We start from the raw sequence: 14074 nt of genomic DNA on the forward strand, positions 1-14074 counted from the left end.
GAATACCAGGTTTTCAGCTCAAGTTCTGATGTCTTGGAAAAGCACAAACAGTTTGAGCTAAGGCTACAAACTAGAGTAGTCTCATTAAGGGGGACATCTCCTGATGCAAAACCACCAAAACATGAGGTCAATGCCAGGCACATGGCTAGACATGGAATACATTTTTTTAAACAATGATACTTAAAAACAGGAGAAAAACAAGATAAGCTTGTTTATAAAAAATATTTTACAGCAGTAATCATGATACTGAAAAAAACATGCAATTACAATGTCATGAAAATAAATAACCAAAACACATTTACAAAATACATTTAGTATAGTAATTTTGCAGTCCATTGACCGACTCAAACTAATTTTCCCAGAGACTTCGTACATGCCTATATTGTGTTGTTTTTGCTTGAAATCAAGGCACCCAAGCCTCGCGGTTAGAGAGGTAGCCCAGCAGTTAGGGAGGCGAGCCAGCAACTTGAAGTGTGTCCGGCGGTAAAAATCTTGTGCGAAGTGAGCTGGCAACATGAGGGTTGCTGGTATCAAATCCTAGATGCCACTGCCTGCCTTTGAGCAAGACACTTAACCCCCCACAACAACAGCGCACAGTTTGGCAGCGCCCACACACTGCTCTAAAAAAAACTGTATATGTATGCTTTCGATGAGTTGGGTTAAAAGCAGATGTCAAATTTTGGTTGGACCTTGTGTGCAATTTACCAATTAAGTGATCTTAATCCATATACTATGCTCTTTTTTTGATGACCAAAGCCAAACATTATATTCACAACGCACATGCACAAAAACGCAATATTGCCTCCATGAAAGCTTTTAACTGAAATCAACTGAAATGGTGATCTGTGGGTATGTTGACATGCAGAGACTAGAATGAGTATATCTGCAGTATTTGAAGGTTGCAGAGACAGGCTGTCTCTACTGACTGTGACAGTATTGGGCTGCAGGGGCTCAGAGGTGATAATGGCCAGTGCCAAAACCGTCTAATTCAGTTGCAACAATTTTCTGTTCTAAGTGCATGATGCCTTTGACAAGGTCTTATCTTATCTCCTTTCTCCTCATTTACAGTGAAATACATACAAAAAAAGAAATTCTTTAACAACATTTGTGCCATAGTCCTAGCTAAAAGTGTAATGACAACATCCTGGCCTCAAGGTGCAAGGGCCTGTCATTACAACATGAGCAGAGAACAGGGTTGCATCCAAAATGGCACCCTATTCCCTACATAGTGCAGTACTTTTGACCAGAGTAGTGCACTATGTAGGGAATAAGGTGCCACCTCAGACGTAGACCTCTTCCAGCACCTTTCTCTTCTTTATCCTGCCAGGGCCGAGAGACACACTGGAGCCAGGCCAGGGCGACAGGCTGAGAGCTCTGCTCTGCTGAGCATGCACATGCCTCAGAGAACACGCATGTCCCGACAGGAAGCACTGCTATGGGTATGTGTGAGTGAGAGAGTGAGAGAGAGAGAGAGAGAGAGAGAGAGAGAGAGAGAGAGAGAGAGAGAGAGAGAGAGAGAGAGAGTGAGTGAGTGAGTGAAAAAGAAAGAAAGATGTGTGTGAACGTGTTTATCTATAGGAAAAATAGGATTTTGAATGGGACTGAATTGTGTGTCCGAACAAAGTTAATTATACAAGACTGTGTGTGTGCGTGTGAGCGTAAGGGAGTGTGTGTAAGGGGGAAGAGTTTTTTGTGGTGCTGACTGTGGCCAGTTAGTTGACATCTGTCTGTCTTTCTGTGTGAGTCTCACTGTCAATCTCTACTGCAGCAGAGCAGTATCAGAGACAGGACATTGCCACATCACTGGCTCAGGCCCAGGTCTCACTACTGTATCAAGCATCAGACAAGTCAGAACTACTGCAAACAACAACAATTTACTTATGAGTCAGATTCCACATATTTCATGTAAATTTCATACCATTTTTCACATTTGGATGAGCACATTGATTTGCAGTGCTTTTAGTCATTGTCTTTGGTCAAATCTATTTTACTAAGATTCACTAACTTCCATGGCTTAAGTGGTGATTGGAACTAAAATACATTAAAAAATGATAGATGATAATAAAAATGTTTTTTTTTTTAACATATATCCGTCTCTACACATGTTGAAATGTTGGCGTTTCGCTGCTGGTGAGAGGGACACTTCGATAGTCTTTAAAAATAATATTTGAGCACTTCTGTTTTTTTTCTTCTCCAAAAGCAACAACAATGATAAAACATATGTCAACAAACACAAAATTAAATGTCAAGCTAAAAAAGTACAATTCTCTCTAGTACATCCGGGATCCATGGATGTGAAAAAGCTGGAAGACAAGCACAGACAGGAGAAACATCAGAGGATGACATCTTTGAAGACAGATTCTCAGGGTTGTATTTCATAGTTGATCGGTTACATGTTCATGTAACGAGGCACAATATTTTACAACTGGGGAACATCTCATACTGTGTATCAGCTTCGATTGTTTCACATGTCACCCAATCTAAACACATACAGTAAATGTAGTATTTTTTATGTTTGATGCTGATGGTGACGATGGGGACAGAATGATAAAGTAATAGTGTTTGTGACATCCAGGACTCCCTTTGTTGTGAATGGAAAAAACAACAACATGCGCTTGTATCATTCGGCACTTGATTAATTGGTGTTTTGATAAACATAAACGTCGTAGCCCCACTGTGCAGTTCTGCCAAAATGTCCCCTTTCCACATGTATAAGTAAGATTGTGTGTGTTTGTGTCTTTTTTCATGTAAAATGTAAAACACACTAATACTACCACTACACAAAATGTCAGGGCTATTCCATGTCATTGCATTGGTAATGAGAGATGTTTAGGTGTCAGGTTGGATCAATGGCAGCACAGCAGCGTCAGCTCATCATTAGTCTGGGAAATCCCAGATCTAGGGCATTGTTCATGTGAGAGGCAACACGCCTGCCTAGTGAGACTAACTCATCATCAGACCAGCTGGGTTATGCTGCTGAACAGATCATTTCCCAGGCAGGACACAATGGCCCCAGAGCAATATCGAACACTCTGGCATCACAAATGGTATTTCAAACAAATAGTAGTTAACTTTTTAAGATGGGGAGCAAAAGGGCAAGGCCTACTTTTTTCTCTCTACATATTTGTAAATCAAAATAAACTTTAATAAAAGTTAGTCTTTCCTTGGCCTTTGAATACTGTATGGAGTTTGGGGCAAGGCAATGTAATGCTGTGGAACAGCCCTGGATCCCTTTTGATCACACAGTCTACTACTGCTACTACCCACTACCAGCCAACAACACTAGCATGGATCCTCACCCATTCACGTCTTTGGAACACTGACACAAGACTGTCATTCCCTTATCCACTCATTCGGGGTGGTATTTCTCTCTCCTCCCTCCACCTCATCCTGCGCTCCTTTCTCCTGCTGCACCTCTGAAGCCTTCACTCGAATAAAAGGACGGAGAATAAAGAAAATGAGACAGAACGACAACAACAAAAAAGAATGAACAGAGAACAGATTGAGTATCTGGGAGAGGGAGAGAGATTGAGAGTGAAAGAGAAAGAGAGAACGAGAGAGAGGGAGGTGTGGATGATGGAGTGAATGCGCTTGTGAATGACATTTGGGAGTTGTGTGTGACATTCAGTGTTTGAGTGGAAAATGCCAACACTAAGATCAAAGGATACTCAGATCATCTTGGATGAAGAGAAATGTCACATGGAGACACACAGTGACAGATCCGTATCCTGCTACTTCAGACCTTTGTAGAAGTGAATGGTGGTGATATGTGAATGGTGTGTGATGTATGAGTATATCCCTCGGACAGATCTGCCCATGTACCTGCATGTGTGTGTGTGTATATGTTTCCTGTGTGTCAGTCTCACCTTGGTCTTGTGGCTCTGTTCGGTGCCCAGGCCTGACCCAGGTGTGTGTAGCTCCTTGGACACCACACACAGAAACTCTGCCTGGTCCTCTGTCCCATAGCTATACGACGAACCAATGTTTACCATCTATCAGAGACAGAGAGAAAAAGAGAGATGGAGCAACAACAAAAAAGAGAGAAAGAAAGTTGGACAGAGAAAGAGAGGTGGCCCGTATCACAGCAGGTAAACTCATGGATGCTCATGCAGGGAGGAGGGACAGAGGGTAAGGACAGCCTAGCAGCACTACATGTCTGCTACAACTCTACTGTGGGCAGTGAGACTGAACTGTACACCCTGAAGCACTGACGGCACTGTTTAGCATTACAGTATTACTCAAAACACTTTACTGAACTGGCAATGTGCCAACATATGGTAGCTTCCCCTGGAGCTTCCTTGGCTCTGCTTCCTTTTTGCATCTCCCTCCCCTTATCATCACTGGTCTGTGTCTGCAACATGTCAGCTTAGATCAGTCTTCTTCTGAGGGGAAGGAAATGTGAAAAGGAGGCCGTTTTTGTGAGCAGATTGGGACTGGGCCTTGGTCTCGGATTGGTCTGATTGGTCTGACTCTGAGGCTCTGATTGGCTAACAGAGAGCAGGAAAGGGGTTGATTGGTTGGGAGTGTGGTAGAGCAGAGCAGCAGCGTGAGTCCAACCCACAGTCCAGAGCAGTCCGGTGCGGGGCTTTCTGCAGGTGCGCACGCTGACCTGCTCAAACTTCCAGCCGTCTGACATGGTGGAAACCATCTGGGTCAGCTCCTCCTCCTGGCACTGCAGCACCCGGTACACATGTTTAGGAGGCACCTGCTGATGGACGGAGAGAGAGAGTGTGTAAAGAGAGGAGAAGGAGGAGGAGGACGAGAGGGAGGGAGGGAATGTACAGATATGGGTAGGTGGGAAAGGAGTATGGATGTAGAATGAGAGAGAGAGAGAGAGAGAGAGAGAGAGAGAGAGAGGGGTGTTAGGAAGGGAGAGAATGAGACAGAAGAGAAAACAGAGTGACCAATAGTTGGAGAAGGTGAGATGTTTGTAAGGAAAGGAAAGAAAAGGCATTTATTAGCAGAGAGAAAGAGGATTGAGAGAGCGAGAGGTTAGCAAGAGGTAGTGATGTTTGGAAGATGAATGATAGTGAGAGTGAGCGTTAGGGTTGGGTGCTATCCAGATACAGTCACACCGTTTCTGAACCATACTGGAACATATGGTATTACCTGAAGTGCACACAAGGGACACTATTTAACAATAAAATATATATATATATTTTTTTTATATACGCATCTAGGAGGGGATTGAAAGTCTGCTGTAACCAAGAATCTTGATTTTGACATCTAGCCACTAGCCAAACGCATAGCTGGTGCCCTGAACATGATATAATTTATTTGACACATCTTAGATTTCTTCTAGCTATAAGCAGTGGCGTAGCACGCACCCCCACAGCCCACAGTGTGTGTGTGCATGAGCGCGTGTCTAGCCGAAGGGTAGAGACGGAGGGTACAGTAAAGCGTATAATACAGAGAGAGTAGGAGGAAGATTGAAAGTTACATAACAGAAATCATAGACATGATCGGTGAAATATACTGAAAGTAACTTGAAAATGCAGAAAGAGTGAAACACATGGCTGAACAGTCTTTCTGCTTGGCACATGCACAAGTCTGTTTTTGTTTTAGCAGACCTGTAGCCATCTTGTATTTGTGTAAATCCCTGTATTTTATCTACAGTGTGTGTGTGTGTGTGTGTGTGTGTGTGTGTGTGTGTGTGTGTGTGTGTGTGTGTGTGTGTGTGTGTGTGTTTCCTACCTTATCAGGACCACAATGTTCTGACAAGTCATCAGAATGTCTTGACAAGGTAGGAAAACAAGAACAATTGTGAAAAGTCATGACGTTTTTCTTGCCCTGAATTAGGATTAAGAAGAAAAAAAATGTACTCCCCAAAAAGTCCTGAAAATTCACAAAAACAAAGCTGAGTGTGTGTTTGACCTGTGTGACTTTACAGTCCCGCTCCAGGATCCTCTCCTTGATCAGTTTTATCAGAGGAGTGATGTTGTAGAACTCAGCTTCCTCTAACACACCTGGGACAAAGGAGCACAACACACACACACACACACACACACACACACACACACACACACACACACACACACACACACACACACACACACACACACACACACACACACACACACACACACACACACACACACACGTGTTCAATCAAAGTGTTATTACATTCTAATTACAAGTCTTACTATACATTATAATAGCATCATAACACATTATCTAATACCAAAAGTAATCTAGTACCTTCTTCAGCCAGCTCCTTGTTGTAGACCAGTTTGCCGTGTCGCAGGTAGTTAAGGATGGGGCCGAAGTAGGTGGGGTCTCTGTCTATCACATAGGCCCCTGTCTCGTCCTACAACAGAGGAAGGGAGAGAACAACCATAAGAATTAATAAAGGTATGAATATGAGATCAATATTAAATGATATTCTATTGTGCAATTCTATTGTATTGGGTTTTGGTCAAGATCTATGTTTGGAAACCCCCTTGCGATTACTTGTTTCACACAAACAGCAAGTGATAGAGTGGCCCTATTGGAGCCTAGTGGTTCTATATTACAGCTAGTGTGAGAGAGATTCAGAGAGAGTGTGGTGGGGGGATAGAGATAAGGAGAGAGAGGGAATATATAAAGAGGGACTGAGAGTGAAGAGAGAGAGAAAGATATGGAGAGAGAAAGATTGAGAGAGAGCCTGTTACATTCACATGGCTTGGCCCTTTCTTGGCTGACGGCATGCCAGTGCCTTTACAGCATCTCCATAAAGCGCTCCCTGCATGCCGATTACTAAACCAGCCCCAGGCACCCATTTTCAAACACAGACACGCAGAGACTCTAGACAGAGAGAGGGAGGTAGAGAGAGATGAGAAAGAGGAGGAGAGAGAGGCCAAGGAGTTCAGAAAGAGGAGAGTGGGAGAGAGGGATTCAGGAACACAAACAAGTGGCAGAGTGGAGCGAGCTAGATAAGAGAGGAGCAGAAAGACAGAAGTAGCTGATTAAGGAGCAGATGGAGAGCGAGATGGAGGGATGGAGAAGAGGGGAGGGATGGAGAGGCTGTGGTAAGAGGGCACAGCTCTGAATCTGAATCGAAGAAGAGCTGTAAAATTATAGGAATGGAGTGAAAGGAATGAGAGCCTGCAGATCAGAGCGAGAGCGAGAGAGACGGCAGAGGGATGGAGGGTATGTGAGGCACTCAGCTGAATGAAGAAGGGACTGGGAAGACAGGCAGAGAAGAGGAGAATCGATTGGAGATGAGAGCTGGCAGACACTGGATAGAGGAGGACTCAGACAGGGGGAGGGAGAGAGAGACAGATAGACAGAAAGAGAGAGATACAGAGGACAGACAAGGGCACAGGGAGAGTTGCTGGGGGAAAGGGGGCTAGACAGTGGCAGAGAGACAAACAAACCCAAAGCAACTACAGTTGAGGACAGACATACACCTCCTCATTGGACATGATTTGACAGTATGTATGATGACGACACCTGTGTGAGGCTTCCAGAATATTTAGGTACCCTCGCTATGAATGATAAACACATGCACTCACGCATGAACGCACACAGTGAGGGTGAAGATGAAACATTTGCTACAGTGGGGGAAAAAGTATTTGATCCCTGCTGATTTTGTACGTTTGCCCACTTACAAAGAAATGATCAGTCAATCATTTTAATGGTAGGTTTATATGAACAGTGAGAGTGTCACGTCCTGACCAGTAAACGGGTTTATTTGTTCTTATAGTTTGGTCAGGACGTGGCAGGGGGTATTTGTTTTATGTGGTTCATGGTGTGTTTGTGTATGTGTTCATGTAGAGGGGGTATTTGGTTTATATGGTTCGGGGTGGTTGTGTATGTAGAGGGGTATTTGATTTATGTATTCCGGGGTTTTTGGGTTATCGTTCTATGTTAGTTTATTTCTATGTTCTGTCTAGGCGTTTGTATTTCTATGTTTTGGTAGTGGGGATTGGCGCCTTCAATTGGAGGCAGCTGTCTATCGTTGCCTCTGATTGAAGGTCCTATAAATAGGAATGTGTTTGTCATGGGATTTTGTGGGAGATTGTTTCTTGTTTTGCTGTATGCCTGACGAGACTGTCTAGTTCGTTTGTTTTTTGTATACGTTGTGTGTGTTTTCCTTCTTCACCAATAAAAAGAAGATGAGTGTACATTTCCCCGCTGCGTTTTGGTCTATACCCTACGACACCCGTGACAGAGAGACAGAATAACAACAAAAAAATCCAGAAAAACGCATGTCAAAAATGTTATAAAATGATTTCCATTTTAATGAGGGAAATAAGTATTTGACCCCTCTGCAAAACATGACTTAGTACTTGGTGGCAAAACCCTTCTTGGCAATCACAGAGGTCAGACGTTTCTTGTAGTTGGCCACCAGGTTTGCACACATCTCAGGAGGGATTTTGTCCCACTCCTCTTTGCAGATCTTCTCCAAGTCATTAAGGTTTCGAGGCTGACGTTTGGCAACTCGAACCTTCAGCTCCCTCCACAGATTTTCTATGGGATTAAGGTCTGGAGACTGGCTAGGCCACTCCAGGACCTTAATGTGCTTCTTCTTGAGCTACTCCTTTGTTGCCTTGGCCGTGTGTTTTCCGTCATTGTCATGCTGGAATACCCATCCACGACCCATTTTCAATGCCCTGGCTGAGGGAAGGAGGTTCTCACCCAAGATTTGACAGTACATGGCCCCGTCAAATGATGCGGTGAAGTTGTCCTGTCCCCTTAGCAGAAAAACACCCCCAAAGCATTATGTTTCCACCTCCATGTTTGACGGTGGAGATGGTGTTCTTGGGGTCATAGGCAGCATTCATCCTCCTCCAAACACGGCGAGTTGAGTTGATGCCAAAGAGCTCCATTTTGGTCTCATCTGACCACAACACTTTCACCCAGTTGTCCTCTGAATCATTCAGATGTTCATTGGCAAACTTCAGACGGGCATGTATATGTATTCTTAAGCAGGGGGACCTTGCGGGCGCTGCAGGATTTCAGTCCTTCACGGCGTAGTGTGTTACCAATTGTTTTCTTGGTGACAATGGTCCCAGCTGCCTTGAGATCACTGACAAGATCCTCCCGTGTAGTTCTGGGCTGATTCCTCACCGTTCTCATGATCATTGCAACCCCACGAGGTGAGATCTTGCATGGAGCCCCAGGCCGAGGGATATTGACAGTTCTTTTGTGTTTCTTCCATTTGCGAATAATCGCACCAAATGTTGTCACCTTCTCACCAAGCTGCTTGGCGATGGTCTTGTAGCCCATTCCAGCCTTGTGTAGGTCTACAATCTTGTCCCTGACATCCTTGGAGAGCTCTTTGGTCTTGGCCAGGGTGGAGAGTTTGGAATCTGATTGATTGATTGCTTCTGTGGACATTTGTCTTTTTTACAGGTAACAAGCTGCGGTTAGGAGCACTCCCTTTAAGAGTGTGTTCCTAATCTCAGCTCGTTACCTGTATAAAAGACACCTGGGAGCCAGAGTTTATTCTGATTGAGAGGGGGCCAAATACTTATTTCCCTCGTTAAAATGCAAATCAATTTATAACATTTTTGACATGCGTTTTTCTGGATATTTTTGTTGTTATTCTGTCTCTCACTGTTCAAATAAACCTACTATTAAAATTATAGACTGATCCTTTCTTTATCAGTGGGCAAACATACAAAATCAGCAGGGGATCAAATACTTTTTTCCCCCACTGCATATCTGTGATCTCCTGTTATCCTGGCCTGTCTGTTCAGCCACACTGCCGCCAGTCAGCCCATTAAAAAAATGCCACGGAAGATTCAATCCTCATCTGGTGTGTTAATGGTTTACCCAAGGAACTACACAGTGTGCCTAGCCTAGTGCCAGGTCTCTATGGGGGCCTCACTGGGTCCCACAGGAAATATCTGTTAGGCAAACAGAGGTGTTATTTGTCTCAGCACAGAAATAGAGACAGACACAGACACACATACAATCTTTACTTCCTCTCCTGGGGTGAAAACACTGGCTGAGACCAAACTGAACCAGTCTAATGCTAGCCTGGCCAGGTCATTTCCACCTAAAAGGACCCATGTGCACCAACATGTGAAGTTCATAGGAGAATATAAAATTGAGTGTCTAATGAAAGCGAAGAGTATTTTATTTATTTATTAAGGCATATATACATTTTCAACTATTTTCCATCCTACAAATTAAGAACAAGCAAAGTCTTAGATTTCGGGTCAAACAGATGGAAAAGGGGTCTTAGAAAACATCTGACAGAAAAACTCTTAAAAGGTATCAGAAATGCATCAAAACACAATAATGTTGAAGTAAAGACTAATATCAACACATATTTAGTTTTGCCTTCTGTAACTTTAAGAAACATTGCCTTGTGCCTTGAAATTCCTTTACCAAAAACCCACCTATCTTTCAGATATTTTCTAATTTATTTTCCTCATGAAGAGGGAGGATAATTAAAGTTCACAGAAGGTAGACCTATAAATTAGTTAGTGTTTTTAATGATACCAATTTTGTTTATGAATTAGGTGATTCAAACTCAGAATTTCCCCCACCAAAAAAAAAATCGGTAACAGATATTCTGCAATTGAACTGGCTACAATGGCAAATCATAGTAGTCACAAACCACAGTTAGGTTCTAAAGTTTGGACAGCATAGTAGAGTACAGTACAGCACAGTAAACAAGAGTATAGTTCAGTACAGTACTGAACAGTAGAGTACAGTACAGTAGATTTCAGTACAATACACAGTAGAGCACACTAGAGTTGAGTACACTAATGTACTCCACTGCACTGTATTGAACAATATTATACTTTACTGTACTCTACTGTACTATATTGTACTGTACTGAACTCAACTCTACACTACTGTACTGAACTCTAGTGTACTGTACTGTACTGTGCTATACTGTACTCTACTGAGCTCTACTGTGCTGTACTTTGAGGTCCAAACTTGTGAAACATGACGTCTATGACTGGTTCAGATTTGGTCCGGTTTGGACCAACCAAGTTTGGTCTTGTTTGGGGGCAGAGCTCATTAAAAAAATAGCCAGTGTGTAGAATAATACCCAAATATGCAAAGGAGGATATTGAATATGTATACCGTTGTGTACCTATTTAGGATACATCACCATGAAGAGAATGACATTCATATCCATAATTATGCATTTCTGTGTAGTACAGCTCAGGGAGCCATGATAAAATTATGTTACTGCAATTATGTTACCGGGTGTAAATACACTTCACTTACTATAGTTCAATAACCAAAATATATTTTTTCAAATTCAATGTGTCATGTCATTGCTGACATCCCATTCTTTCTGCAGACATCGTTGAAATCTCAGCAAATATTTAACCGTTTTTGGAGAACCTGGACACAAAAAACTGAGGGAGATTTTTACCAAAATTCTGTTGCCAAACTTTGCATTTGCACAGTTCTTTCAGTAAATGTGTTTTTGTAAAATGTTCTGTGTAAATTGTTAAAAAGTAGTCTTGAGTATAGAGTTGTAGGGTTTGTTAAACTTTGAAATCAAGTGTTTTAGTGAACTGCCTTTATCATGTATGACAACATAAACGATAAAGTTGGCTGAAGCACATACAGATCTGCAACTGTGCTACTCCAGTGCTGGGTCTATTTTGGATTGGAAGTCAAATAGTACACACAAGAGCACATAACACCAGCCTCTAACATTGTAAAGTCCTAATCACTCTGCCAATAACAGTGATGCATATTGCACAGAAAGTATTCAAACCCCTTGACTTTTTCCACATTTTGTTGTGTTACATCCGAAATTTAAAATTGATTACATTAAGATTTTTTGGGTCACCGGCCTACACACTATACCCCATAATGTCAAAGTAGAATTATGTTTATCCAAATGGTTACTAATTAGTTAAATGAAAAGCTGAATTGTCTTGAGTCAACAAGTATTCAGCCCCTTTGTTATGGCAAGCCTAAATATATTCAACAGTAAAAACGTACTTAACAAGTCACATAATCAGTTGCATGGACTCACTCTGTGTGCAATAATAGTGTTTAACATGATTTTTGAATGACTACCTCATCTCTGTACCCAACACATACAATTATCTGTAAGGTCCCTCAGTCGAGCAGTGCATTTCGAACACAGCTTTAACCACAAAGACAAGGGAGGTTTTCCAATGCCGCGCAAAGAAGGGCACCTATTGGTAGATGGGTAAAAATAAAAAAGCAGACATTGAATATCCCTTTGAGCATGGTGAAGTTATTAATTACACTTCAGATGGTGTATCAATACACCCAGGCACTACAAATATACAGGCATCCTTCCAAACTCAGTTGCTGGAGAGGAAGGAAACAGCTCAGGGATTTGACTAATGGTGACTTTAAAACAGTTACGAGAGTTTAATGGCTGTGATAGGAGAAAAACTGAGAATGGATCAACAACATTGTAGTTACTCCACAATACTAACTTAATTGAAAGGGTGAAAAGAAGGAAGCCTGTACAGAATAAAAATATTCCAAAACATGCATCCTGTTTGCAACAAGGCACTAAAGAAATACTGCAAAAAATGTAGCTAAGCAATTAACTTTTTGTCCTGAATACAAAATGTTACGTTTGGGGTAAATCCAATACAGAGTGCCACTCTCCATATTTTCAAGCATAGTGGTGGCTGCATCATGTTTTGGGTATGCTTGTGATCGTTGAGGACTGGGGAGTTTTTCCAGAATAAAACAGAAACAGAATGCACAGTCAAAATTCTAGAGGAAAACCTGGTTCAGTCTGCTTTACACCAAACACTGGATGAGGAATTGACCTTTCAGCAGGACAATAACCTAAAACTCAAGGTCAAATCTACAATGGAGTCGTTTACCAAGAAGACTGTGAATGTTCCAGAGTGGCTGAGTTACAGTTTTTACTTAAATCTACTTGAAAATCTATGGCAATTATCAACTATTATCAACAATTATCAATTATCATTGTTTAGTTGATAGGCTTTTGGTCGACCAATCATTTTTAGTAGAGCAGTATTAAATATATATTTGTGCCCATCTCAGTGAACTAACACATTGCTGAGGCCTAGACTAAAAGCCAATATATGCTTGATCCGAAAATATGGTCGGTGGCTCCAAATGGAGTGTCGACCTTTGTACCGCATCGGTCAGGCGCCTCTCAAATGTTGTAACAATGTGGCGGGCTCCATATAGCTCTGCATTGATTGGTTCACGGTAGGTGGGGGCGGTACATCCTGTATAAACCCAAACTCACTTCCTTGACAACTTCCTTCACAACAGCTCTGCACTGCTCCACGAAGCGCAAGAAGTATGAATCCCCTGACTTCTGCACAGGCCGTATTACTGTAAATGCTGCACGGCCAATGCAGACGTCGGATTGACCATGTAGCGCCCAGATGCACAATGCACTTCTCTCTCCAGAAAGCGCTCTCTCCCTGCCAATTGTGCACATTCATTTATTTATAACTTAATTATGTGAATTGCTTGCGTTTGATTGTTAGTGTATATCAATTCCCCATTACATACTGTATATCACCAGTAGAACAGGACACACACGCGATTACGCTTAGAAGTAGGCCTAGAGGCTACCTGGCCAGCGCGCAAATGTAGGCCGAAAGAACAGACAATTTTCGGTAGACTATGATTAACAACCAATTTGACAGAGCTTGAAAAATTTCGAAAAGAAAAATGGGAAAATGTTGCACAATCCATGTGTGGAAAGCTCTTAGAGACTTACCCAGAAAGACTCACAGCTGTAATCGCTGCTAAAGGTGCTTGTACAAAGTATTGACTCAGGCATGTGAATACTTATGTAAATGAGATATTTCTATATTACATTTTAATAAATGTGAAACATTTCTTAAAACATGTTTTCACTTTGTCATTATGGGGTATTGTGTGTAGATGGGTGACAAAAAAAATATTTTGATTTCAGGCCGTAACAAAAAATGTGGAATAAGTCAAGGGTTATGAATACTTTCTGAAGGTACTGTATGTAGTACTTTAAAGTATTTTTACTGACTGGACTACACACACGACTTTCTTTTCAAAAATAAAATAAAATATTGGTGAAGTAGGCAAGACTTTCCTTTCTTTTTCGGCACCAGACCTGCCTAATTTTAACTTTAATAGACTAAATTACACATCCTGTAAA

General features: G+C 42.0%; 1 protein-coding gene across 5 annotated transcripts in view; it reads right to left on the reverse strand.

Moving 5' to 3' along the window:
- Nucleotides 1–142: 142 nt before the first annotated feature.
- Nucleotides 143–14074, reverse strand: part of LOC115201329 (BTB/POZ domain-containing protein KCTD5) — a 17614-nt gene continuing 3682 nt past the window's right edge. The window contains exons 2-7 of one of the 5 annotated variants that reach the window (XM_029764865.1): nucleotides 6199–6307; nucleotides 5875–5966; nucleotides 4562–4705; nucleotides 3867–3992; nucleotides 3300–3423; nucleotides 143–2303 (exon numbers count right to left, since the gene is read on the reverse strand). In XM_029764865.1, coding sequence (XP_029620725.1) covers nucleotides 3334–3423; nucleotides 3867–3992; nucleotides 4562–4705; nucleotides 5875–5966; nucleotides 6199–6307 — 561 coding nt within the window. In that variant the 3' untranslated portion in view covers nucleotides 143–2303; nucleotides 3300–3333. Of the gene's footprint in view, nucleotides 2304–3299; nucleotides 3424–3866; nucleotides 3993–4561; nucleotides 4709–5874; nucleotides 5967–6198; nucleotides 6308–14074 lie in introns of all 5 variants that reach the window. The other 4 variants (XM_029764863.1, XM_029764867.1, XM_029764866.1 and 1 more) reach the window with 4 other exon arrangements.

Source organism: Salmo trutta, chromosome 10 (assembly GCF_901001165.1).
Source record: "Salmo trutta chromosome 10, fSalTru1.1, whole genome shotgun sequence".
Lineage (NCBI taxonomy): Eukaryota > Metazoa > Chordata > Actinopteri > Salmoniformes > Salmonidae > Salmo > Salmo trutta.